Genomic DNA, 26304 nt, shown 5'->3' with positions numbered 1-26304 from the left:
TCTCAAGCAATTTCTAGGTTAATTTGGGCTAGACTTTGCTTCGACCATATTCTGGGCCTGGTGGGAAGGCCTTTATTTCCCAGGTATGTTAATATTCAATTCACAACTGAATTGCTATAACCATCCCTTTCCATTTTTCAACGCGTGGGGATCCCTTGTGCTACGTTTCCTCGGCCACAAAAGTAATGTCATTTTGGATATGGTTATTCAATAAACCTGTGACAGTCCATGAAATTGGGGATTTCCACCATGACAGAGCTGTGAAATCAGCCATCTTGTCATTGATTAACATCCAATCTTAGCTGGGCGACACTCAAAGAAGGTTCAAACAAAGCACTGTCCCTTGCCGTTCATTTGCCGTGGCCGTCCTCCAGGTTTGCCAAGGCGCAAGCCCACGGCTGGCCAAGTCTCCCTGGCCTGGCTGGCGAGCTGGACCCTGCCCTGGACCTCAGCAGAAAGGAACAGGCTGGAGACCCTGAGGTGGACAAGGCCATGCTGGGGGACAGCATGTGGCTGAATGAACAGAAATTCCTGGGCACCAGCCACTAGCCCACCATGTGATAACTGGTAATAACAGCATTAATAAAGTACTTTATACATATCATCTAGCAATCTTCAACGACACCAGGAAGTCAGTGCTATTATTATTTATAGTTGGGGAAAGTAAGGAAGACAGCAATAAAATTACTTGCCAGGATCCAAACTCGGGTAATCCTGAGTCCAAATGCAACCCATCTGGTCACTTAGCTGTCCATGATATGATCCTCAACAAAGTCACATCAATGGGCTTTATTTCCCCTACACAGAATAATCTAAGACTATTTCAGGTTCTAGAACACCATAATTTTAGGAAAAGCTGAGGACTGAAAACTAAAAGAGAAATAAAACCCTCCACAATCCATGCTTTCTTGTGCCCTCACACCACCTCCATTTACAAAGAGGTTCCGATTCGGCTAAATCTCAAAAAGATCTGGAGTGAACCTAGGCTTGACGGGGAGCAGGTGGGCTCATGTGAGCTTGGGGGAGTTCCCGGCAGCTGGTCTGATGCTGAGGGCCCCAGAGCGAACAGGACTCTAACGGCCAATGTTGTAGCATGGCTGACGCCTCGCAGGCGAGCCGTGAGGCTCAAGGACGTGCTGGACATGAACGTTGTCCTTCAAGAGACAGAGAAAAGAACGAGCGGGCTCTGGAGCCCAATGTCCAAACCTTCCCTCTGATACTTCTAGCTGTGGGAGCAAGACAAACCCTTCACTTCTGCCCGCCTGCCTCAGTTTCCTGCACTGTAAAACTGCCTCCCAGAGTCATTGTGAGGATCAAATGAGAACATCTGTCAAGAGTCCTGCAAACAGTCTAGGAAAAGGACGGATGGGCAGTGGGGCCGACACACAGAGGCAGCAGCCCAAATTGGGGAGCAGACACAGCTCCCCAATCACTCAGAAAATGCACCCACTAAGTTTGAATCAGAAATTCTGAGAAAAAGTCGCAGCGAGTCCTTGTTCCAGTGCAGAATGGGAGGGCAGCACAGGGGCAGGGGCCAGAGTGTTCCCGAGCTCAGGAATGAAAGGGAGCCACAAGTAGAGAGAAGTGTCCTGGGATAACAAGGGTCTTCTAGCAGCTCAGTGCCCTCCAACTCCATCTGGGGTCACAGACCCAGGACAACCAACCCCCAGAACCTGACTGGGGCCTGGGGAAAAAATGGAGTTCTGGAACCTCCCTGGGTGGCCCTAAGGCCCAGAGCTTCTCAGGGACTCATTTTTACCCTTGAGCCCCCAAGAGAAGCCTCCATGGAGGGCAGGGCATCAGGACCAACTGTGTAGCAAGCCTTGTAGAACCTGCCGGCTGGTTAATCACAAGAGCCCGACTCTAGCTGCAGGACATAGACACTCAGCTGTCTCAGTCCAGAAGAGCAGGGAACAGGTTTCCATGGGTCACCCCACTCTAGAACAATGAAAAACTACAGCCCCCACCCCAAATGAGTTGGGGAAACAGAAGCAGGGAACATACACTCAAGCCAAACGTCCTCCCCACCTCCTGGAGGTAAGCAGAGTCCAATTAACATGAAGTCCAAAGTCAAGAAGGAGGCTAGAAAAATAAACAAACAGACAAAAAAAGAACCTGACCATAAGGAGCTACTATAACAAGTTCAAGAGACAAACTTAGAAAACATTGACTTGAAAATATCTACAAGCAAAGCATCAAAGAAAAAAAAAATACAAATTGGACACAAGCCCAATAAGAAATCCTAGGAGAGTTAAAGAAATTTTTTAAAAAAGAAAAAACAAAAGACTTTAAAAAAACTAAATAAAGAAAGGTAGAGGGAGAATTTGAAAAAGATATGAAAGTAACACAAGAAGATTATAAAAAATTAACAAAGTTGTAAAAGAAATACAAAATAATTCTTTAAAAATTAGAATTGGTCAAATGGAAACTGATTCCATGAGCCATCAGGAAATAAAACAAAGTCAAAAGACTAGAAAAATACAAGAAAATGTCAAATATTTCATAAGAAAAATGACTGAGAAAATAGATCAAGGAGATATAATTTAAGAATCCTCAAACCACCTGGCAGCTATGAACAAAAAAAGAACCTGGACATATTTCAAGCAATCATAAAACTGACCATATCTTAAAACTAGAGGGCAAAATAGAATTTGAAAGAATCCACAAGTTACTTCCTGAAAGAAACCTCAAATTTAAAACTCCCAGGAATAAATGAAGCCAAAATGCAGTTTCCAGGTCAAGAAGAAAATACTACAAGCAGCCAGAAAGAAAGTAAGAATCATACAAGTTTAGCATTCTTTAAAGGAACAGGGACAGTCCAGAAAGAAAAAGATCTAGGATTACAATCAAAATTAACTTGCCTAGCAAAACTGAGTACAATCCTATGGGGGAAAAAATGGTTATTTAGCGACAGATGACTATCAAGAATTCCTTATGAAAAGATCAGAGCTGAATAGAAAATCTGAAATTCAAATGTGAGATTCCAGAGAAACATAAAGTGATTAATGAGTAAGAAATTATAAGGAGCAAAAAAAGTTCAACTGTTTACATTTTTATATGGGGTTATGATACATGTAAATATCATCACCAGGACTTTTACAAGAAGTCTAATTAGATAAAGAATATGGGTTGGATGATCTTAAAAAGAGAAGAAAAAAATGAAAAGATATGAAAGTGGAATGGACTGGAAAGAGGGAGAGGGAGGAGAAAGAATGGGAAAAATTCTCACGTAAATGTAGAGTGAAAAGAGCGTAAAATGTAGGGGAAAGTGAAGGAAGGGGAGAGAAACCCTTGAACCTCACTCTCATTTGAACTGGTTCAAGGAGAAAAGAATACTGTTTGGTACAAAAATTCATCTTATTCCAACAGGGAAGTAGGGGAGAAATGGTTAGGGAAAAGAACAGGGGGAGAAGAATAAAAGGGGAAGTAGATTAAGGGAGAAAGTGGTCAGAAATAAAGTAGACTCTTAAAAAGGGAACAAAGTAAAGAAAATAAGGATAGGAATGAGAAAAAGATAGAGGGAAATACAATTAGCAACTATAACTATGAATGTAAATGGTATTAACTCACTCATAAAATGGAAGAGGATATCAGAATAGATTAGAAGAATTTATGTTGCTGACCAAAAAAAAAAAAAAAAAAAAAAGAAAGAAAACACTTGAAAAAGATAAGAGTTTAAAAAAAAAAAAGGCACTGGAATGGAATCTATATGCTTCAGTTGAAGTTTAAAAAAAAAAAGGCAGAGGTAGAAGTCATGATTTTGGGGAAAGCAAAAGCTAAAATCATACCTACTTAAAAGGAGTAAACATGTAAGTTACATTTTACTAAAAGATACTATACACAATAAGCTAACATCAATGCTGAAAACATATGTATCAAATGGCATAGAACCTAACTTCTTAAAGGAAAGCTAAATGAGTCAGTCACAAGTGGATAGAAAAACTGTAATGGTGGGGCACATCAATTTCTACCTTCCGTACCTGATAAATCTTATCATAAAATAAACAAAAAAGAAGTTGAGGAACTGAGTAGAATTTTAAAATGTTAGATAAGATAGACTTCTGGAAAATATTAAATGGCAATAATACCCATTCCTCAGCTAGGCATGCCACGTTCAAAAAACCTGACCATTTTTAGGGTACAAAAATTTTACAAACAAATGCAGAAAAGTAGATATTAAAATCACCACTTTCTAAATCAATAAAAAGTATATTTAATAAAGGATCTTAGAAACAGATTAAAAATTAATTGGAAATTAAAAAACATAATCCTAAAAAAAAGAATGGGTTAAAAAAAATCATAGATATTATAATTTCATTAAAGATATAATAAGCACTTACCAAAACTTATGGGATACAGCCAAGCAGTGGGTATGGGAAAATTTTACATCTCTAAGTGGTAATATATTCAATAAAAAAAGAATAAGAGCTATTCAACAAATTAGATTTATAAGGGAATAAACAAATTAAAGCCCCCCCAACAAAAAAACAAAACTTGCCTGAAAATCACAGGCAAGATTAACAAAACTGAAAGCAAAAAAACAAAAAAACAAAAACAAAAACAAAAAAAACAAAAAAAAAACTGAATAAAACCAAAAGCTGTTTTAAAAATCATAAAATAGACAAGCCATTGGTTAATTAGATTTTTTAAAAAAGCAAATCAAACTACCGTATTAAAAATGAAAAAGGTAAATTCACAAATAATGGATATGACATAAAATCAATTATTAAGAGCTATTTTTCTTAACTATATTCCAATAAAACTGAACCTACTTTTGGGGGGAGGGTAGTGGAAGAAGACAATTGGGGTTAAGTGACTTATCCAGAGTCACATGGCAAATAAGTATGGAGTGTCTGAGGTGAGATTTGAACTTGGGTCCTCCTGACTTCATTGTGCTACCTTGCTTAACAAGCAAATAAGCTTAACAAAATTAATGAATATTTTTAAAAATACAAACTGCACAGATTAATAGAAGGGGAAAGAGAATACTTTAATAACCCTATTTTAGAAAAATAAGTTGAACAAGCCATAAATGAACTTTCTATGAAAAAGCATCCAGGACAAGATAGATTTGAGAGAATTCTACTAAACAGTTAAGGAATAATTAATTCCAATACTATACAAACTGTTTAGAAAATGAGTAAAGAAGGAATTCAATCAAATTCTTTCTATAATTTTGATACCTAAACCAGAAAAAATAAAAACAGAGAAAAAAAACTACAGACCAATCACCTTAGTGAATATGGATGAAAAAAATTTAAATAATACTAACAAGATTATAGTCTTATGGTCATATACTATGTAACCAGGATGAATTTATATCAGAAATGCAGGGCTGGTTCAAAACTAGAAAAAAAAAAATCTATTTTTTTTAACCTATCAATAACAAAAGCAATAAAAATAAGATCAATAGATCAAAAAATTTTTTTGACAATACAATGTCCATTCCTATTAAAAACACTACAAAATATAGAAATAATGCTTTTCATTTTAAGAAAAGCTCTATTTATCTGGATAAACCAAGAGGAAGCATTTCTATAGTGGAGACAAGCTAGAAACGTTTCCAATAAGACCAGGGGTGAAACAAGGAAAATTATCATCACCATTATTATTCAATCTTGTACTAGCTTTATAGTTTAAAGACATCAATGTATAAAAACAGCAGCTTTTCTTGGGGTGGTAAAGAACATGTCTATCAATTGAGAAATGGCTGAACAAGTTGTGATATATGATTACGATGAAATACAATTGTGCTATGATGAAGGGCATGACTTCAGAGAAACCTGAAAAGATTTGTATAAAATGATGCAAAATAAAGTGAGCAGAAACAGAAGAATAATTTACACATTAACAATATTACTACAAAAATAAACAACTTTGAAATATTTCATAACTGTGATCAACATGATGATCAATCACAATTCCAAAGGACCCAAAGGATTCATCTAATGAGAATTGGAGCACAAACTGAAGCAAGTTTTCTTCTCTTTTTTTTTTTTAGATATGGCTAATACAGAACTGTTTTGCATGACTATACATAACTATAAAAGGATTTTGTTTTCTGACAATCTAGTGGGGAAGGAAGAAAATTTCAAACTGAAAAAAAAATAATTAAAAATAAGAAAGTTTTCAACATGGCCAGACTGATGTTTCTTCCCTATTGTCTATACAGGGAAATCAATTGAGACTAGAGAGATTTTTTTTTTTTTTATCAAACCTGAGAAATGATGATATCTCCTGTGACTACAGCAGTGGGCAGAGTTTTCAAAGCATTATGCCCAGGGATGTGCTGTCAGGAGAGGAGATATAATGACAGGAGGTTGAGAAATGATAAAGGTCACTTTAGACTTGAGGAAATGACAAAGACTCCACCAAGGGAGAATCAGCCCAAGCACTCTTACAGGGGCACTCTGTTCCCTGCTATTGAGTGTTGTTCCCTCCAATATGGCTGTCTGAGACAGATACTTTCTGGCAGGCTCAGACCCTGCACCCTTCTAGACCCTCCCCAAGGTCAAGGATGACAGCGACATATCTTATTTCTTTCTAAGCTTGACTAGCTCCAAAGACTGTCATGCTGCAGCTAACTTCTGGAGACAGATGAGGAAAGTGCCTTAAAAACAGGGAGGCCGAGATCATTTCAAAATACCTAAGCACTCCACTTCCAAGTGGGGGACCCCCACAGCACAAGCCTGAAGAGAGGAGTGCTCGATTCCTAAAATCCTCTGCTGCTCAACAAGACTATCCGGAGCCGGCGCAGTCATGAGCCCCCTCCCTACTGGAAGCTCAGAGAGGTGACCACAGGAGGAGCCTCGGGCCAGCCTGCCTCGGACACCCTGCAGGGCTGCCCCCGCTTCCCCTGGCACCCAGGACTCACAGTGCCACTCCGGTTTCTCTGCATGGGATACAGCTCCGGGGATGTGCTCATCAGACCAGAACTCCCAGCGTAATTCTCTCCCCAGCTGTACTGGTTGGGATCTGGAATACAAAGGAAGGTGCTAAGTCCCTCAACATAAGGGCTCTGAGAACAGGCTCCCCATTCAGGGGGCACGGACCAGCAGAAAGACCCTCTGCTTTCTCAAACTAGGACCCGTGGGAGTTTCTACAAGCCCCAAAGAGTCTGGGCTCAGAAGAGGTGGGGCTGGGAAGCAGTCATTTCTAAATCATCTCTGACTTGCCACCCCACTTGAGGTTTTCTTGGCAGAGATCCAGAGCAGTTTGTCGCTTTCTCCAATTCTTTATACAGATGAGGAAACTGAGGCAGACAGGTTGGGGTGACTTCTCCGGAGCCACCCAGCTAGGAAGCACCTTCCTGACTCTAGTATTCTACCTACTTTACCAGCCACCTGTCGCTGGCCCTGTTAGAGGGAACGTCAAAGGAGCCAGGTTTCTTTAGAACAAGGTTAAATGTAGGAAAATTTATTCTTCATGTTGGAAAAATAAATGAGCCCCGAGAAAACTTCCTGTTGCATTTAAATCAGGAAGCTTACAGGGAGGACATTACAGAGGTTGGTAGTCAGCCTTATCTTTAAGCTCTGAAAACAATGGCTCTTTCAGTTTCTGGGAAAATAAGATACCCCACAGTGAAACTAAGTTCTCTCTGTATTTTGTAGGTAGGACACACTGCTGGTTTCATTTAAAATGTACTCCTTGGTTAAGAAGCAGTTTATAACTTTAGTGGGAAAAAAATCAGACAGAATCAGGATGAAAGGTAACTGAGGGCTCAAGACTGGGAAAAAGGAAAAGAGGCAGCTAACAGAAGAAGCAGACAGAAGAAATGTCTGTCATTCTTTTTTTCCTTGGCCAATGGTTTCCTTTTCAAGAAAGGGCAGACAGAGACACAAAGCCCTCGGCAATCCTGGCGAAGCCAAACACAGGAACGTGTTAGACAAATTCTAATCCTGGTCCCTCTGGAATAATCACATTCAAAGATTTGTTTTTCCCCTCCTCTAGAGGAAGATATCATTGGCACAGGCAAACAACAAGATGGCCAAGTTTTACCCACTGCATTTAACTCAAAGAGTAGAGACAGGAAAAGGAGGAGGTTTGGTTTTTTAAAAACCCAGCCAAACCATGACCGTTAGCAGCCCAGCTATTCCTTGCTGGCGGCCTTTTTGGCCCCAGCCCACACCGCCCAGGACACGATGGTCTCATGGCGTCATGGACACACACCATCCCACTGTATCCACCAGCATTCCCAATTAGGGGAAAAAAAACAAGCAGCCCCCTACTCACTGTCTTGTTCTGCTCCTTTCAGGAATGCCCCAATGGCGCCCAGGTAGCCTTCATGCCTCAGGAACAGAGCCTGCACCTCTCCCTGCCACGAGATGAAACATTGCATTGGGACGGTCCCTGACGGCCGGCTAGCCTGGGCACTCTGTGCTCCCCAGGCAGTTTAGAGCCACTACAATACCCGCGGGTCCCTCGCCTCACACAGTCCGTAATGTGTGCCTGGAAAGTTGTGCAGAACAGACTCTCGTCAGCCAAAGGGAGTCTGAACTGCAACACGGGGTTTGCTAGCTACAGAAATTCCAAGGTGCATCTTTTTTCCAGGCAAAGGATCCGTTTGTAAAACAAAATCACCAACTTCCCTACGTTTCTAATTTGGGAACTAGACTGGCCTGGGCCAGCCAAAACACAGGGCTCACACAAGGGTAGCAACTGGAGCACTGAATGCCGATGCCATCTCCCAGAAAGGGCACACTAATGTCTGAGGCCATCACCCACAAGACGCAAGGCCCCGGTCTTCCCCACCGAAGGCTTCTCAAGTACACGAGGGCCTCTTTGTCCTTCTCCCAGAGGATTCATTTGAGGAGCAGTAAACCAGAAAGAAGGGGACTGCTGGCTAACACCCCAGCTTCAAGGCCCCTTGAGGCTTCCCCAAACCCACTCTGTTCAATCACGTAGGGCTAAGAGTGCCAGGTGAATAATTTGATGGCCTCAAACTAGCAGCTAATCCAAAGAAGGATCCTCCAGAAACCCTCAGTCTCTCTACTGCTCCATCTATTTGGAAATACTCAACTCCCTGGGCAGTAATTCTGGATTCAAGGAAGGAAACGGGGATGGGGGTAAAGGACGAATCCCCAAATCCAGCACAGTACCAGATCACAAAGGAGGGAGGTTAAGTCTTCATTACCTTAGAGAAGAAGTTAATACTGTAAGTGATTGTGCGCATGGTGACCGGATGGCCCCGAATGAAGAAGCCCCCAAAATAAACTCTGTCCAGGTTGTGGAGTTTGGCGTAGAGACAAGCCAGCTGCCCGATGTCATTGCTAATCATGTGCAGCAAGCTCTTGGACATATCTTCTTTGGAAAACTCTATGAGAGAGTACAAAGACCTTGGCACAAAGGATCCCTGTGGGGATTCTGTCCTCAGATGAAGGGAGATGTGGTCCTGCTCTAGGAGAGGCTGTAGCCCTGGTGGTCACCACTGACCATCCAGGGTTTGCAAAGCCTTCTATGGACACCCTATCTCCTTCATAATTCTGCGATGCAGTGGCTCCTGGTGTCCCCTGAGGCTCAGAAAGGTCCAATGACTTGGCCAGGACCACCTAGCTAGTACCCAGCTTGCTCAGCCTACTTCCCCACGTTTCTCACAGGGCTCCCTTCCCCCAAGACAGCACCGGCAGATGGGGGAACTACAATTCTGACCACAAATGCCTCAGACCCAAACTCTCGCAATGAAAAAGGCCCTCAATTTAAGAAAGGAAAAAGTTACGTGGCTGCACTCTAATGGGTTTCTATTTCTACCACGTAACCAAAGTAGAAATGCAGCAAGCAAACTAATTTTTTTTAAAATAAATCAGAGCGCTCTGTAAGGAGCAGATGGGAAGGAAATTGCATCTGCACATAATTCTCAACTAACAATCTCCTGAGTCATCACTCCATTTGCTTTAATCAGTACAGACTCTGCCTCTGGTTTCTGGAAGACGAGCGCATCCAATGGCAGTACCTTTATCTGCTGTGGCAGACTTTCCAAAGCTGCTAGCGATGAGGTTGCCACTAAGCCCCAGGGTCTGGTAGGCCCCGCCATAAATATCCCGCACCAACATATCCACATTCGTGTGCTGGCCCTTGGAGGCAAGATGCAGCAGCTCATCAAATTTCTAGAAGGAAAAACAACAGGAGATCAAGAGCTTACCTAGATTTGGGGGATCAAGGACAGGCCCCACAAGTTGTTCTCATGTTCCAGGACACTCATGTTAGTCTGAACTACCTTTAACATGGTTCAAGAACGCATGCCCTAGTGCCCTGCCCTAATGCCCTGCCCAGAAAAGAACTGGGGGTTCGTAGGCGTTGACAAATGACAGCTGTCCCAGCCACAGGCTGAGAAGGGCCACAAACCTCACCATAAGTTGCAGAAGTCCTACTTCTAAGCGCCCCTTCCTTCGAGGAAGGCCCCAAGGGCCTCGTCTTGGCTTACCTTTGTCTTGGTGAGCAGGGCGCCAAGCCCCCAGAAGGTGCCGCCTCCAATCGAGCTCCCGCCAATCCATTCAAATTTGTCCTCTGTCTCCACCTAGCAGTCAAAACAGGAGAGTCTGGTGAGCACTGCTGGGCTAAGAGAACCAACTGGACCCTGAGCCCGGGCCTGCCTCTAAAAGGGCCAGGGGCTGGCCGGCAGCAGCTCCAAAGGGCTCCTTCTCTACCGGCTGCTTTGCTTTAGGAGGAAAAGGCAGACAGCTAAAGAAGGGATCGAGTCCCTTACCCTCTACTGGGTACCCCCAACCCCCCAGGCAAGGACCCTGGGTCTCAGAACCAAGCAACGGCTCAGTTTGGGCAAGACAAGCCATTGAGCTGGTACAAGGCCACAGTGTCATGGAGAACCGAGGGCTTGGCTTCCCGCTGTACTTCCAAGCTGAAACAGCCTTTTCCACACAGCAACTCACAGGAGCTCCACCAGCCTGGAGGGCAGGGGGTGCCAGCGTGGCTTAGGCAACAGAAGGGCATCTCTACCCCAGATCATAGAGCCAATGCCCTCCACCAAAGGGCCTTGGAGCAACCCTGAGCTTCGAGCTCATCCTCTCCCTAATGAACCAGGGGTTGGGCCGGCAGCCTCCACTCACCTTCACTATGGAAACTCCAGAGCCAATGTTGACAAGGAGGTATGGGAAAATGTTAGGGTGGTTAGTCTGAAACCGGAATTCAGGATCTGCATCCTTCTGGTACATGAATGCTTCGTGGGGGATATTCTTTAGCACAAAATTACACCCTTTTATCAGGCAAGTCATCACATCTTCCTTATCAACTCTGAAAAGGAAATCAAGCACTATTTCAAGAGGTTAGTTCTTAACTATGTGTGTGTGAGAGAGACAGACAGAGAGAGAGAGAGACAGAGACAGAGAGAGAGACATACATATACACACAGAGAGAAAGAAGGAGAGAAGGAGGGAGGGAGAGAGAGACAGAAGGAAGACAGATTTGGTGGCTGAATGGGTAGATAGTTAATTTGCTAGAGATAACACAAAGAGAAATAAATGACATAGAAAGAGAGAGGTAGATGGATGAGTGGATAGCAGGTAAATACAAATACTAAATAGAGAAAAATAAATAATAGATTGACAGACAGAATATAAAAGAGCCGTTCTAAATCCTGCTGAGCACTGACCCAGTGGACCTGACCCCTTTTAAGAGGGACACACTGAGGTGATAACAAGAATCTAAGTTTCTAATGCAATTATCTATTATCTATTAATTATCTAATTCGATCCTAAAAGAAGTTATGTTTCGAAGAACATGGCTCTGTGGCTTAAATCTATGTCCTTGCTTTTCCATGATGTGGTACCATGAAGACTGGTGACTTTCCAATGGAATAACTGGCTCAGTCATGGATAGTACCCATGATTCTAACCTCAGGGATTGATATTTCTAGGGAAATTGGGGTCCGTATGCAGTAGAATCCATTTCTCTCTTGTTTGCACATAGAATTCCTCTTTCAGATCTCCCCCACATCCCTCAGCTAGATTCCCAACTGGCCAGGTCAACATGCCCAGATCCTAACCACTCACCCAGCCATGTTAAAGGGCAGATGCCAAATACAATAACTAAGGCACGTAATTTCAAATGCAAATAGCCCATTGACTATTTCCTCATTTCAATGGCTCTGCAAATTCCTGATGTGGGCATTCCCAGCCATAAAGCAAATTGCAGCTTATTCCTGCCCCATCATCCTGTGTAATTGTTACCCATGACCCGCTATGGATTCCCATAGGGGAACTACCCAAAATTCTGGAGAAAGCCTTTCCCCTAGCTCTTCTTCATGTTTAGCAGATACCAATGCAGAACATGGGCTGCCTCTGCTACCCCTTCTTTCTTGCTACAGAAAGGAATATGATTCCAGGAAAAGCTGTGTCTGAGCATCCAGAACCTACCAAACTATGGATTCAGTGGCTCATCGTCACCGTCCTGATCATTAGGTGAGGACTGCTTTGGCTGTAGTAATTCTCCACCCTGTAAGAGCCCTTTCCATAATCAGAGAGAGGATGGTCAAGTGGGAGAAGCTCGAATCACCACTGCCGAAAGACGTCCCATCAGGCCATGAGCACAAGCCCTCCCATGATGCTCAGTCCTTCCCCTACTCTACAGGTCACACACACTGTTCTGTCATCCTGTGCCCGTCACAAACCCCTGGTGGGTGAGCTCAGGCGACCAAGGGGCCTCTGCACTTATGGCCAATTTGCTTCCCAGGCTCCTCTGGCACCATCAGGGCCCCAGAGCAGCCCCCGAAGCAGTGCCAAGGGACAGCTCTGAGGGACAGCCTGAAGGCGTCAGCAGACCCTGATCACTGGCTTCCAGGTCTCCTGCTGAGTTTACCACTAGGCTTACCACAGGGATATTCCTTTCCTTTGCATTTTAAGTACAGTCTCTAACTTCTGCCCCAATAAGAACAAGATCCTGGAATCCAGTTTCTGCCTCCCTCCAGCCCCCCACTTACTTCAGCCGCAGCTTCTGCTCGATGAGGTCTTTGAATTTATAGGCGCCGCCTCCCGTGGCCTGGATCACTTTTGTTTCTGTGTTGACGAGGTGGTCTTTGATGAAGTCCAGGCAGGCTTCGATGTAGGTATTCTCAAACTTGATGAAATGCAGTCGTGCGCTGATCTCCTCCTGCACCGAGATTTCATAGGGAGTCTCGTGCTCCTGTTCAGCATCCTGCAGAAAACATGAGAGCATTTCAGCAATAGTCAGGAGGCTTGTGTGCAGCCCCTCAGGCTCTGGGAAGCACGATCCAAACATCATCTCCTCTGTAAAACGGGGACAATGACCACAAGTACCTCCCAGGCGTGCTGGGGTGAATCAAGTCACCAAGCACAGGGAAAGCGCTTCATAAATCTTATGGACACATCAATGCCAGCTGCTATTATCATGATGATTGTCTCATCAGTCTCTCAACAAGCTGGAGTATTCTCCTGCTCACTATTACTATCATCATTCCCATTTTACAGATGAAGAACCTGAAGCACAGATAAGTGACTGGATCAGTCACATAGCTAGTAAGCTTCTGAGGCAGGATTTGAACTCGGACCTTCCTGTCTCCATATCATACAAGAGGATCTTAGGGATTCATTTCTTTCACATTGTCTTTTTCCTCTGCTAAGCTGTTATAGAGGCAGGACCTTTAAATCCACCTCAGGTCTAAGGTAGGAAGTAGGAGGGACTTGTGCCTAAAGACAACCAGGCCAAGGAACATTTAGTCTAAGGAGGAAGGCTGGAAAGGAGAACAGGGGAGCTGGCCTGCCTGAACCCACTGGCCCCATAGTCCAAGAAGGGGCTGAGCTGGGATGCAGGACAGGGGAAGGAGGAGGAAGAAAGGAAGCCAGTGCTAGGCAGGGGATGCTGCCAGCCCCAGGATGGCTGCAGCTCAGCAGGATTTCCCTGCTCCATTTCCAAGCTCCAGACACTGGAAAAGGCCCTTCTTCACCCCTCTTCCTCCAACTCAATGCCCCTTCTGTCAAGCCTTTGCTGACTCCGAGCCCCTTAGGGTACCCACTATCATTTGTGGCAGATGCCTTGCTTCTCATCCCTCCCGTGGAAGCCCAAGGAAAGAGGCCCGTGAATTGTGGTTGGGGGGCGTTCTGCAGGGGCTAAGAAGGACACTGTAATGGGACAGCCCAACTTCAAGTCTTTACCTTTCCTGAATGGTCAAAAGATCTCACTTTGGCTACTTTGTGCTGTACAGTTGAATAATAAGCCAATTTGGTTAATGATCCACCTGTGGGTAAAAAGATCAAAAACAATTCAGAACCAGGGCAGGGAAGCATTTATCTCTCAGCCACTCTCAATATCTCCTTACTTTACAAACAAACTATTCTGTTGCAAATTAAAAACGTGTAGACTAAGGGATAAGCACGTGTGAATATATTCCCCCGTTTCACTCTTCCTGCAGGAGAATGGCAGCAGGGGATGCACACACTCCCCAAGGACAAAATGCAGGCTCTGGGTGATCAGAAAGGTGGGAACGAGGTGTCCAGCCCATTCCCATCTATGATTCAAGAACACTTCCAATCTCACTTAGCTCAGATGACAGAGGCTCACTCCACTTCAGAGTTAAAGACCGACACTGCCCCCCAGCAAAGGAAAACTGGGTCTCTGTCTTGGGCCCTGTGACATTACTGCCAATGTTTTCACTGAAAAGCTTTATAACTGACAACTTTCCTCAGTGAACTGGCTGCCAATGGAACCAATGTCCCAACACACACAGCTGAAGAAATGAGGTTTTTAATGATTTCAAAAGAACTGCTCACCCAAATGAAGTTTTAATATCATCTTTCAAGGGAAGAATGGAAGCTCCATGAGGATATCCCCAGCCCCAGCCCAAGGCACATAGAACCTAGTAAATCCAAAGCAAGAGCTTCCCAAAAGACGGGAGATTAACGACCCTAAACCAACCCGAAAACAAAAAAACAATTTTAAACCCCAACCCCTAAACGAAAAAAAAAATTTTAAAAAATCCTACCCCCAATCTTCAAACAATACTGAAAAGAAAAAAAATCCCCGAAAAAAATGGGAGACCAAAACCCTTTCCCCCCCCCTTTTCCAAAAACAAACCCCCAAAACCTAAAAACCCAAAAAAAAAAAAAAACCCCAAAAAAAAAAAAAAAAAAAAAAAAAAAAAAAAAAAAAAAAATTTAAAAAAAAAAGAAAAAAAAAAAAAAAAGAAGGGGGAAAAAAAAAAAGGGAAGGAGAAAAGGGGGGAAGAAAGGAAGGAAAAAGGGAAAGGAAGGGAGAGAGAAAGGAAGGGAGAGAGAAAGGAAGGGAGAGAGAAAGGAAGGGAGAGAGAAAGGAAGGGAGAGAGAAAGGAAGGGAGAGAGAAAGGAAGGGAAAAGGAAGGAAGGGAAAAAGAAGGAAGGGAAAAAGAAGGAAGGGAAAAAGAAGGAAGGGAAAAAGAAGGAAGGGAAAAAGAAGGAAGGGAAAAAGAAGGAAAGGAAGGGGAAAGGGAAGAAGGGGGAAAGGAAAAAAGGGAAAAAAAGGAAGGGGGGAAAAAGGGGGAGGGAAAGGAAGGAGAGAAAGGGAAGGAGGAGAAAGGAAGGGGGAAAGGAAAGGAAAGGGGGAAAAAGAAAAAGGGAAGAAAGGGAAGGAAAAGAAGGGAAAAAAGGAAGGAAAAAAAGGGAAGGGAAAGAAAAAGGAAAAAAAGGAAGGAAAAGAAAGGAAGGGAAGAAAAGGGGAAAGGAAAGGAAGGGAAAAAGAAGGAAGGGGAGAGAAAAAGGAAGGGAAAAAGAAGGAAGGGGAGAGAAAAAGGAAGGGAAAAAGAAAAGAAGGAAAAGGAAGGGAAGGGGAAGGGGAAGGGAAGGGAAAAAGGGGGAAGGGAAAAGAGGGGAAAGAAAAGGGGAAAAAGGAAGGAAGAAAAGGAAAAGAGGAAGGAAGGAAAAGGGAAAAGAAGGAGGGAAAGGGGAAGGGAAAAGAAGGAAGGGGAAAAAGGAAGGGAAGAAAGGGGAGAAAAGGAAGGAAAAAGGGAAAGGAAGGAAAAAGAAAAGGGGAAAAGGGAAAGGAAAAAAAGGGAAAAGAAGGAGGGGAAGAAAAAGGGGAAAAGAAAGAAGGAGGGGAAGAAAAAGGGGAAAAGAAAGAAGGAGGGGAAGAAAAAGGGGAAAAGAGGGAGGGGAAGAGGAAGGGAAAAAAGGGGGGGAGGAAGGAAAAAGGGAAAAAGGGGAAAAAGAAAGGGAAAAAAGGGAGGAAAAAGAAAAAAAGGGAAAAGAAAAAAAAAAAGGGAAAAGGGGGGGGAAAAAAAAAAAAGAAAAAAAGGGGAGGGAAGGGAAAAAGGGGGGAAAAGAAGGAAAGGGAAGGAAAAAAAAAGGAAGGGGGAAAAGGGGAAGGAAAGGGGGGGAAAAAAAGGGAAAAAAAAAAAGAGGAAAAGGGGGAAAAAAGGGGGGAGGGGAAAAAGGGGAAAAAAGGGGGAAAAAAAAAAAAAAGAAAAAAAGGAGGGAAAGGGGGAAAAGGGGGGAAAAAAAGGAAAAAAAAAAGAAGGGGGGAAAAGAAAGGGGGAAAAGGGGGGAAAAAAAGGAAAAAAAAAAAAGAAAAAGGAAAAAAAAAAAGGGGGGGGGGCCCCCCCCCCCCCCCCAAAAAAAAAAAAAAAAACTTGTTTGAAAAATTTGGAAAATTTTTCTTGGTAACAAAAAAAAATTCCTAAAATTCCCAAATTTTAGCTAAAACCCTTAAAAGGGAAAAACCCAAAAAATTTTTTCCCCCTTCCCTCCCTACCCCCCCCCCTTTCCCCATTTCCCCCCCCCAAAAAAAATTTGGAAAAAAAGGGGGAAGGGGTGATTTTTTTCAAAAAGGGTTCGCCCTAAGGGTTTTTCCCAAAAATGCACAGCAATGGTTCCCCCCTAGCATGATTCTATGAACTAAAACAAGAACATTCCAAAATGACTTGCAGGGAAGCTGGTTTTTGCCCAGGACATGAGAAGGAAAGAATGGAACAAACTCTCCAGAGGAGGAAGGGCTGGATCAGCTTGTAGAGGTCCAGAAGTGGTTGTTGCCCCTGCCCAGCTGAATAGCTGGGGCATCCGTTCTTACATCAAGCCAGGATGCCCTGTAATTCCAGCTTACTGCTCTGAGTTCAGATCTTGGGGGCCAAATAAAGTGAATCCTCTCCCTCAAAAACACTTCACAGTGATCGTGGTGACACTGGCAAGCATCAGAAGTTATTTTATAACTTTTTGTTTTGCAAATGATTAAATACTTTACTAGAACACGTTATAATTTGATACTAAATGACCTAGGATACATAAGTACATTCAGTAAGCTTGCATGCTTAGAATACTAATTTAGTCTCAAACATGCACTAACACATGGCCCCCAAACCAAAATATTTTCCTTTATAATTTGCCCCTTTTCTTCTCCCTTCCCTCTCCCTCTACCTCTCTCTCTCTCCCCTCCCTCCCTCTCACACATACACACACACACCCCTTCATCTCAAGTGTCTTGTAATGAGACAGAGATGGTCCTTGTATCTCCCCTCTTCCTCAAATGATGTCAAACCTATGGTTTCATTCAAAGAACTCCTAAAAACTGTTATTTCATCCATTTCCTAGGCAGTGATGAAAACTACCTGTGCTCTTTAAAGCGGGTAAGAGACCAGGAGGAGCACAGGAGTTAGATCCACCACTGGCTCCTCCAGCTGAGACCCCGGGTCACAGCCCAGGCTGGTTCCAACACTCGCTGCTCCCAGAAGTCACACCCGGAAAGTCTGCACCCTCAAGTGTCAGGTAAACCAGAACATCGGAGAAGTGGGTGAATTAGGGGATTCTTCCTACAACAAACAGCTCTGGGCCGCTGAGCCCAAAGATACCTTCCCTATAAATGTACAGCCCCAGTCCAAGGGGCATGTGGCAGAGCCCTGAAAATCCCCAGAGCTCTCGCACCTGCTCCTCAGTCCAGAGGGGCAGGCCCCCTCCCTGAACCTGAGCTGGGGAGGCTCTCAGAGGCTGTCCCCCGGGACAAAGGTCTCTCCCACAACCCACCAAAAAGCTGAGCGTCGCCCAGCAGCTGCCCTGCCTCACTGAGGCTTCCAGGGTCTGGCACACTTGTGGACAGCTGTCCATCCCAAAGTCCTCTGGGGCCTCCTCCCCTTTCCACAGAGGGGCCCCAGCCCAATCTCCCCTTTTGGGCTTTGGCCTGCCCCCCACCCTGGTCACCTAGGACACAGACACACGGCCGACCACTGTCACTTAGAGATTTCCCGTCATTCAGAACATTATCACAGGCACCAGTGACCACAGAGGGAGACCAGGGGTGAGCATTCACTAAGCTTCTCCTAAGTGCCTTGGGTCGAGTGCTTGACCCCCACACAATCTGAGAGGGAAGCCCCATTACTGCCCCCTTTGACAGGTAAGGGGGTAAGGCAGACAAGGTCACCTCCACACCCTGGAGCCCCAGCTGCCTGCCTCTGAAGCACCCTGGGACGCAAGGGACCTCGTGATATCACGGCTCCAACGACTCAAAGGGAAAGCACGTTTCGTACCAAAAAGTTCTTAGTGAATAAAAAAATGCACAGAGTACTCCAGACAGGACCTGTGCAGTTCTGACCACATGCACCTGGCAGGGGATCAGCTGTGGAAGACGAGAGCCAAGCAAGATGAAGGGGAGCCCGAGGCTGGGCACTCTGATTTAGCCCAGCACCGTGGGGACCAGAACAGGGATAACTGCTATCCCTGCATATGAAGACCTGTTTGGAATCCGAGGACAGGGAGTGTTTGCTATTAAATGGACAGCCAGGGGCTGCTCTAGGCCTGGAAAGAGAAATCCACTTTGCCTCCATCTGTCTCCTGCCAGTTCTGTCCGGGTACACTGCCTGCTGCCTCTCGCACAACAGACACAGGATTCAGAAAAGCTCTGTGAGGAAGACCACCCATCAGAGCCCCTCGGTTTCCAATCTTCTGCCTTCCTTTTGGGTCAGGCCAGTGCCGTGAAACACATTGTCCCGGCTCATCTTTGGCTCTTTGAATCAACGTGGCTGGCCTCGGTTTGAGAAAATGAGAAAGCTTTGCCGAGAACATCAGACGCGCTAACTCGGGTTTTCTGATCCTATCATAAAGGCTGGTGCAGCGAAAGGGTAGAAACCAATGGGGATGGGAGAACGACCATACTGGCATACCAGTATGCTGGGCTGGTCCCTGGCTCTGAGCTCTTACTCACATCGGGGCTTCTGAAGAAATGAAACAAACTCCATCACTTGTTCCTGGCAACAAGCTCAAGAATATTACACGTAAAGAAGAGGGAGACTTTTTTTAAAAAGAGGGATTAAAAACCAGAACTAAAAATATATCCTTACTGCTCTGAAAACTGTGCTTCAACTTTGACATTCAGGGAAAGCCCTAATTCCAACTGGTGGCTTCTCAGCTACTCCATCAATCACTCGAATGAGCTGAATTTGAGACCTCTGGCCTCCAAAGGCAGATCTCAGATGATCTGCTTCTTGAAAGGGTCAGTGAGTCAATGAACATTTATTAAGCACCCACTGTGTGCCAGGGATACCAAGAATGGCAAAAGAACTTCCTGCCCTTGAGGAAGGGGCTTCCATTTGTACTTCAGGATTTGAGACTGCCTTAGGATGACTGCAGGGAGTGAAAAGACGGCCAGGCTGGGACTCAGGACCCCTGGGTTGGAGTCTCTGCTGTCACGGGTTCCTCAGGTGACTCTGGGTGGCCCTTTAGCAATCCCACTTTTGTTTTCTCATCTGGAAAGGGGGATAATTAGACTTTCACTTGGCTATTGTGAAAAGGTACTTTGTCCTCTGTGCAGCACACAAGCTAGTATTAATTATTAGTGTTCCCTACGTATTCAAAACAAAAGATCAGAGATTGGGAGCTGGAAGGGACTAATCTAGAGATTCAGAACCCCAGCTGCCCAGTTGTTGGGCTTGGCAGAGTCGGCTAGCACAGCCATAGACGGATACGCCCTTTCTAGGTGGTTTTATAACCTTGCATGATTTTTGCTATTAGTAGTAGCAACCAAAATTACTTGGATTTAATAGCACATCATGAGGCTCTCAGAGGGTGAAGGGGTCAGCAAGTGTGTCTCCCCCCCAAACAACAAAATGAACATCTGTCTTTTTTGCCAAGGGAGGGAAAGACTATGGGTGGGGAACACTGACTATCTTTTCAGCCACTGCTGATGTGTTAAGTTTTGCTGAACTGACTCTCCTCCCTCCTTATCTTTGCTAGGTCGATGTTTACTGTTTGCAGCAGGAGATGGCTCACGGGATTCAGAAGAGGGACAGATTCAGAAATCAAAGTGATTAAAAAAAAAAAAAAAAGCATCCCTAACATCTGAAACACTTTTTACATTTCTCATTTTACAGGTGAGGAAATTAGGGCCAAGAGAGGAACAAACTTGCCCAAGATAATCTTCCTCCTTGGCAGCACTACTGAGCCAATGAAGAATAAGAATTCTATTTCTGCAAACTCCACAAGCCTAATTTTAAAGCCACTGGTTCTCTCTGACCTTCCCCTCACCAAAGTGCTACAAATGCCCAAGTGACTAAGGAGAGAGACTCCTCCAGGGAAGAAACTGGTCTCAGGAGAACCTTTCTTCCTGCTGAGCTTTGTGCACAAGTACAAACACCTGCTGCTGAAATGCTCCTCGGTGAACGGCATTTTCCCACTTGCTCACTGCCCAGCTTTTCTTCTCAAAGGCTGAGTCAGATTGCACCCCACCACCATTACCACCACCCCCAAATCAGGAAAACCAAGAGGGAAAAATACAGCGAATCTAGGATGAAGCAAAGAACAACTTCCTACTCCCACCAACTTCTAAGAACACACTTGCTGTCCACTCAAAGAAGGCCTACCCAGCCATCCAGGCCCAGAGCCCTTGGAAATCCAGCTTCACCTCCCACCATGCTGATGAAACGGGGTCCAAACCACTCGCGGTGTGCCCAAATGCAGAAGCCTCCTGGGGTGGGAGGGGAGTCATTCAGTGCAAGCCCTTCACTACCACCATGGGAAAGTTCTCAGCAAGAGAACGAGGCCAGGGGTGGGCAAGAGATGGCAGGGAGGCCCGGGCCCCTCCGGAGCCAGCCATGCTGCAGACAGACCCTTTGGGGGACGCGTGTCCCACCTTAACAACCTGCGCCCTCTTCCTACCTTTCTGGAAAGGTCACCTCTCCACATTCTCCACTCCATGGGCAAGTTGCTCAAGGTTCAGTTAGGCAGCCTTTGCTAGTTTCTCCAGCTTCAGCCTGGACACTTCCACTTGAGTGTCCTGCTCTAGCCCTAATCATCAACTTCCTGTAGAAGAAAGCTCCTTCGCTAACCCCTTTGGCAGCCTCACAGCGGTTACATTAATGAGCACAGGACTCGGGAGCCCCAGGCTTCTGGATTCCCATCTGGCCTCAGACTCTAGTACGAAACCCCTCTGTTGCCTCAGTTTCCTCATCTGTAAAATGGGGGCAAAAACAGCCCCTTCCTCCCAAAGTTGTTTATAAGGTTCAAGTAAGTTAATATTTGTAAAGAGCTTTGTAAACCTTCAATTACTATGTAAACCCAAGTTCTGATTTTTCTCTAACTCTGCAACTCTGGTAACAATACTTAAAACCAAGGGCCCGTCACCTTTCCTCCAAGTTTTTCAAAGGCAAAAGGAGGCTATGACCGGCGGTTTGTAGCCCATCTCTTTACGTCAAAGACTTGCTCTGGTATCTAGGTGCTCCCTGACCCGGAGTTTCACCCCCAGTCCTCTCTCCGGCTCCCTAAGGTAGGGAAGCTGGCTGGCTGGGAGCACCCCTAAAGTCTCCTTCCCTCCCAGGCCTGTGGGCCCACGGCCATCGAAAACGGGGGAGGCCCCCCAGAAGCGAGGAGACCTCCCCGGGGCCACTCTCACTGCTAGAAGTCACACCACCACCGGTGGGGCCGCTCAGCTGGACGCCGCGTTTAGGGCAGGACGCCGGGGATGTAGGCAGCTGGTGGCCCTTTTCCTTAGGCTCTGCCCCAGCCCCCTCCTTTCTGCCGCTTCCTAGGGAGGCCCTCCAAGAACTCGGGGCGCAGCCGCCTGCCAGGGAGGCCCAGGGGCTGGAAGCGAGGCCGGAGGCTCGCCGTTGGTAAAGCAAACTCAGACGGGAATCGGTGCCAGTCCCGGCTGCTCGTCACTGCTGCCCGGCTGCGGAACCGGCCCCCAGGACCCCCCGGCCCCCAGGATGCCCCCGGCCCCCAGGATGCCCCCGGCCCCCAGGATGCCCCCGGCCCCCAGGACCCCCCGGGCCCCAGGACCCCCCGCCCCCAGGACCCCCGGCCCCCAGGACCCCCCGGCCCCCAGGACCCCCCGGCCCGGGCCTGAGCCCAGGAGGAGTCCAGGCCCCGGGGACCCTCCCTCCCCTTTCCTGGGCCGGGACAGGCCGGGGCAGCAGGGGCGCAAGCAGCCAAGCAGGAGGCGGCGCCTTCCCGAGCCCCCTGCTGGCAGCCCCCACTCCCCTCCCCCACTGCTTCCAGCTGTTCACAGTTTCACTGGGGAAAAACCAGGAAGCCAAACAGACGGGAGCCGGCCCCGGCCCACGGCGGACCCTTCCCCGGCCCGCGGGGGGCCCCGAGCCCCAGCCCCGGAGGGAGCGCTGCAGCCCCGGCCCACGGCGGACCCTTCCCCGGCCCGCGGGGGGCCCCGAGCCCCGGCCCCGGAGGGAGCGCTGCAGCCCCGGGGCGGGCTCCCGCTGGGAGGGCTCGGCCAAGGGGCGGCACAGGCCGAGCGGGTCCGGGGCTCCTGGGGGTGGGAGCAGACCCCGGGGGGGGGGGAATGGAGAACAAAGAACAACGTCGGGCCCGAGGCCGCCCCCGGCGGTTCTCTGACCCCCCCCAAAGCCCCGGCGGTTCTGAGCCCCCCCCCAAAGCCCCGGCTTCCCCCGGGCCCCCTCCCACCCCATCCCGAAGCGTCCCCCTCAAACGCCCCCTCCCGAGCCTTGCCGGGAAGCCAGCGCTCGCCCCCAAGGCCGCCCGCCGCCGGCCCTTAAGAAACGACCCCCTGAGCGGGCGGGGGATGGAGGGAAAGGAGACACGGCTGCCGAGGGCGCCGAGGGGGAATTGGAAATAAAGTGATGGAGGGAAAGACGAAGGAGGGAAGGACACGGGGATGGAGGAGCGGGGGGTGGGCGCCAGGCCGGACGCCGGGGGAAGGGGACGCGAAGGGCCCGTGGGCTCCTCGGGGGTCCGCAGGGAGTGGGGTTGGTCTGGGGGCTGTCAGTGTTTGTGAGAGGAGTGAGTGGGGGGAAAGACCCTGGGGGAGGGGCAGTTTGACGGACTCGGGGGGGTCGGAGGGAGACCCTCCTGAATTCCAGCTGACTGTTGTTTACCTCTTCCCTCCCCCTCCCACCTACTCGGACCCCCGCGGGACCACACGACCGGCCAGGACGGGCCGGGCCTGGCCCGGCCCCGCTGCCTCTCGGGTCTTGTAGTCTCCCCGCCGGCCTCCGGCCCCGAGGGCGCGGGATCGAGGACTCCATTTCCCGCCGTGCCTCGTTCTCCCCGCCCGCAGCGGGGGCTGCTGGGGTCGGTAGTCCCGTGGCGCGCCCGCTGCCGCTCAGGAGGCCGCCGGAGAAACTACAGTCCCCGTGAGGCCCTGCGGTTGCTCCCACGGAGTTCCCCCTCCCCGCCTCGCCTCCTCCCCCCGCCCTTCGTCCGTCCCCCACCTCCCCCTAGTTCACCGGTACCGGGGACGGACAGCCCCGGCCTCGTCCGCCCCGCCCCGCCTCCGGACCCCTCGGCCCCCCCGCTACCTATGTCTATGGCGAAGCGCTTGGCGTTCTCCAAGTTGCGGAAGATCTCGTCCGGCGGGAGGGTGATGCTCTTGTCCAGGCTGTCCCCGCTGCTGCCGCTGCTGCTCGCTCCACACTCCGCCATTTTGAATCTGCCTGGCCAGCCTCATCAGCCATGCAGATATATGCGCATGTGTTTGAATGTTAATAGACCCCACCCCCTCGTCGAATAGTTTATGCTAATGAGATCCTGCTGGACAGGTGCCTCCGGATTCTTTCTAAGACCCTGAGACTACTTCATCTGACTCTGATCAACCCTGGGAAGAGGATTTAGGGGGACATCAAAGTCATAGACTGAGAGCTGCGGAAGGACCCTCAAAGGGGCACGGGACGTTAAGCCCTTGAATTTTACAAAGGGAGAAACTGAGGCACGGAGAGAAGTGAAGGGACTGAGTAGAACCGGGATTCGAACTCAAGTCCTGTGACTCAAATCCACTTATTCTCCACTGTACCATTGCTGCCTTATCTTGCTCAGACCCTCTAAGGTTCCTTGCAGAGCTGAGACTCTCTTACTGAATAAATGAACTTTCCTGTGCAGCCAGCCCTCTTGACCAGAAACCCAGAGCAAATTCCTTTTGCTACATTGGACAAGTCAAGTCATCCTCCTGGACCCCAATCCTCCTCTGCAAAATGAGGGAGGAGGTGGATGAGCTGGTTTTTAGGATATCCTCGTGCCCATGAGCCCATGAATTCAGTTCGGTGGCATTTATTAAGCACCTACTGTATACCTCGTGCTTGTCATTTACTGGTGCTCTCCAAGAATTTGCATTCTCTTAGGAGAAACATTAGAAACAAGTGTCTTTTGATTGACTCTAGTGTCGAGGAAATCACTATTTCCCTTGATCTTTGGACAGGTCTAAGGATTTTACAAACCTTTAGAGTTTACAAAGTACTTTCAAATTCATTATATCATCAGTTGACCAATTACCAAGCATTTATTAAGTGTCTTATATGCAGAAAAAGAGTCTTTCTACATCTGTGAAAGTAAGCATCCTTAATTATCCCCATTTTGCAGATGGAGAAACAGGCTGAAGAGGGCAAGGTTAGATGATAAGGTGTCCAAGATCACACCACCAAGCAATGGTTCTAGGACTCAAGGTCAAGTCAGTTTAGAAAGGTGGAAGGGACCTCAGCAATTGTACCTGCAGAAAAAATCCTCTGCAAAATCCTTAAGGTTTGTGGCTTAAACTTCCCCAGGCAATATATCCTGCTTTGGAATGACTCTAAATCATTAAGAATTTTTTTCCTGGAGTTTCTCTGATTTATCAATATTCTTCCTTAAATCCAACACCCACAACTGGACTTAATTCTGAAGATGTTATCTAACCAAGAGAAAGGGTAACATAATTAGTCTCTTCCTCAACTTCTTTAGGACATCCTTTTCAAAGCAGACTAAGAAGAATTCATCTTCTAGTTTTATTTGCATTGAATTTCATTGCTACCTTTTATTTTCATATCCTTTTCATTTCCAAATATATTCTTCCTCTTCTAAGCAGAAAACATTTCCTCATGTGAGGGTAGGAAAGTGTGTGGAACACTCACCTAAATGAATGTAATTGCAGAAGGACTAGGTATATTTATTGAATTAATCCATTTAAAGCGTAAACCAGCTATGAACAAGTCCTTCATCACTATGGAAGGAGAGAAAGACTTTGATCATTGGATGAAATTAGATGACACCATACAGGAAATTCGTTTCCATTGGCTGAAAGAAACAGGCCTCTGAGCCTATACACACATATACATGTATAGATATCATACATCCTAATATAGCAGTTGAGAATGGAGCATCCCAGCAGGAAGCCAGTGTTAGTAGAAAAAAATCATCCCGTGGGGAGAGGAAGGAGGAGAAAGACCCAGGGATGAATTTTAACAGTTGAGGAGATTTGGACTTTCCCTATGCATACATAACAATGAACCCAGAGCACCTGTGGATGGTGCCATTGTGTGCAGTTGTATATTCAACAGGTATGTTGTGTAAGAGACACAACAAGGATAAACTAGAGCTACTGAGGAAAGACAGCTTTCCGGAGTCCGATAGACCTTCAGAGCTCAACAGAGAGCTAAATTTAGGGGCAACTTCATCAGGACTCCATGAAGAAAGAAAAGGACATTCGGTATCTAAGAGAAGAGGGGTTACCCCTTTGCTGCACCTGTAACCCTCTCACCTTGAATCTCCTTTCACTATGGGCACTGTGTATATTACAATGAGAGAATGCATCTCAGACTCATAGGAGAATTGATTTTATACCAAACAAACCTGTTCTACCTGCTTCTTGTTAGGAGCTAATGAAGGCTGACAATCAATGGTGAACACACCTCATGGGGGCTCCTGAATGGCAGTTGCAGAAAAGCTCTCCGACTTTCAAGGTTACTTCTCCAACCCTCAGGGAAGAAATAGTCCTACTCTGGGGACTCAGGCTGTCAGTGCCAAGTGGGAGCTGGGAGAGTGAGCCCAGAGGGAGTAACATACTTGTAATGATGAATCTAAAGAGAGAGCAAGAAGGAGAAAAAGCAATTCAGCAAAACATAGCAATGCAACAACCAAGTTTGCGATAGATGCCATCCTTATGAGAAGAGCA

General features: G+C 46.8%; 1 protein-coding gene across 1 annotated transcript in view; it reads right to left on the bottom strand.

Annotated features, from left to right (window-relative positions):
• PANK4 (pantothenate kinase 4 (inactive)) overlaps nucleotides 1–23837 on the bottom strand; it is a 37306-nt gene extending 13469 nt beyond the window's left edge. Inside the window, exons 1-9 of the mRNA XM_031962990.1 lie at nucleotides 23684–23837; nucleotides 14121–14203; nucleotides 12929–13143; nucleotides 11061–11244; nucleotides 10421–10513; nucleotides 9950–10103; nucleotides 9134–9315; nucleotides 8233–8314; nucleotides 6875–6975 (exon numbers count right to left, since the gene is read on the bottom strand). Coding sequence (XP_031818850.1) covers nucleotides 6875–6975; nucleotides 8233–8314; nucleotides 9134–9315; nucleotides 9950–10103; nucleotides 10421–10513; nucleotides 11061–11244; nucleotides 12929–13143; nucleotides 14121–14203; nucleotides 23684–23807 — 1218 coding nt within the window. The 5' untranslated portion in view covers nucleotides 23808–23837. The remainder of the gene's footprint in view (nucleotides 1–6874; nucleotides 6976–8232; nucleotides 8315–9133; nucleotides 9316–9949; nucleotides 10104–10420; nucleotides 10514–11060; nucleotides 11245–12928; nucleotides 13144–14120; nucleotides 14204–23683) is intronic.
• Between the last annotated feature and the right edge of the window lie 2467 nt (nucleotides 23838–26304).

The sequence above is a fragment of the Sarcophilus harrisii genome, chromosome 3 (genome assembly GCF_902635505.1).
Source record: "Sarcophilus harrisii chromosome 3, mSarHar1.11, whole genome shotgun sequence".
Classification (NCBI taxonomy): Eukaryota; Metazoa; Chordata; class Mammalia; order Dasyuromorphia; family Dasyuridae; genus Sarcophilus; species Sarcophilus harrisii.
The sequence above is the reverse complement of the archived record's forward strand: the minus strand, read 5'-3'. Positions and strand labels throughout refer to the sequence as shown.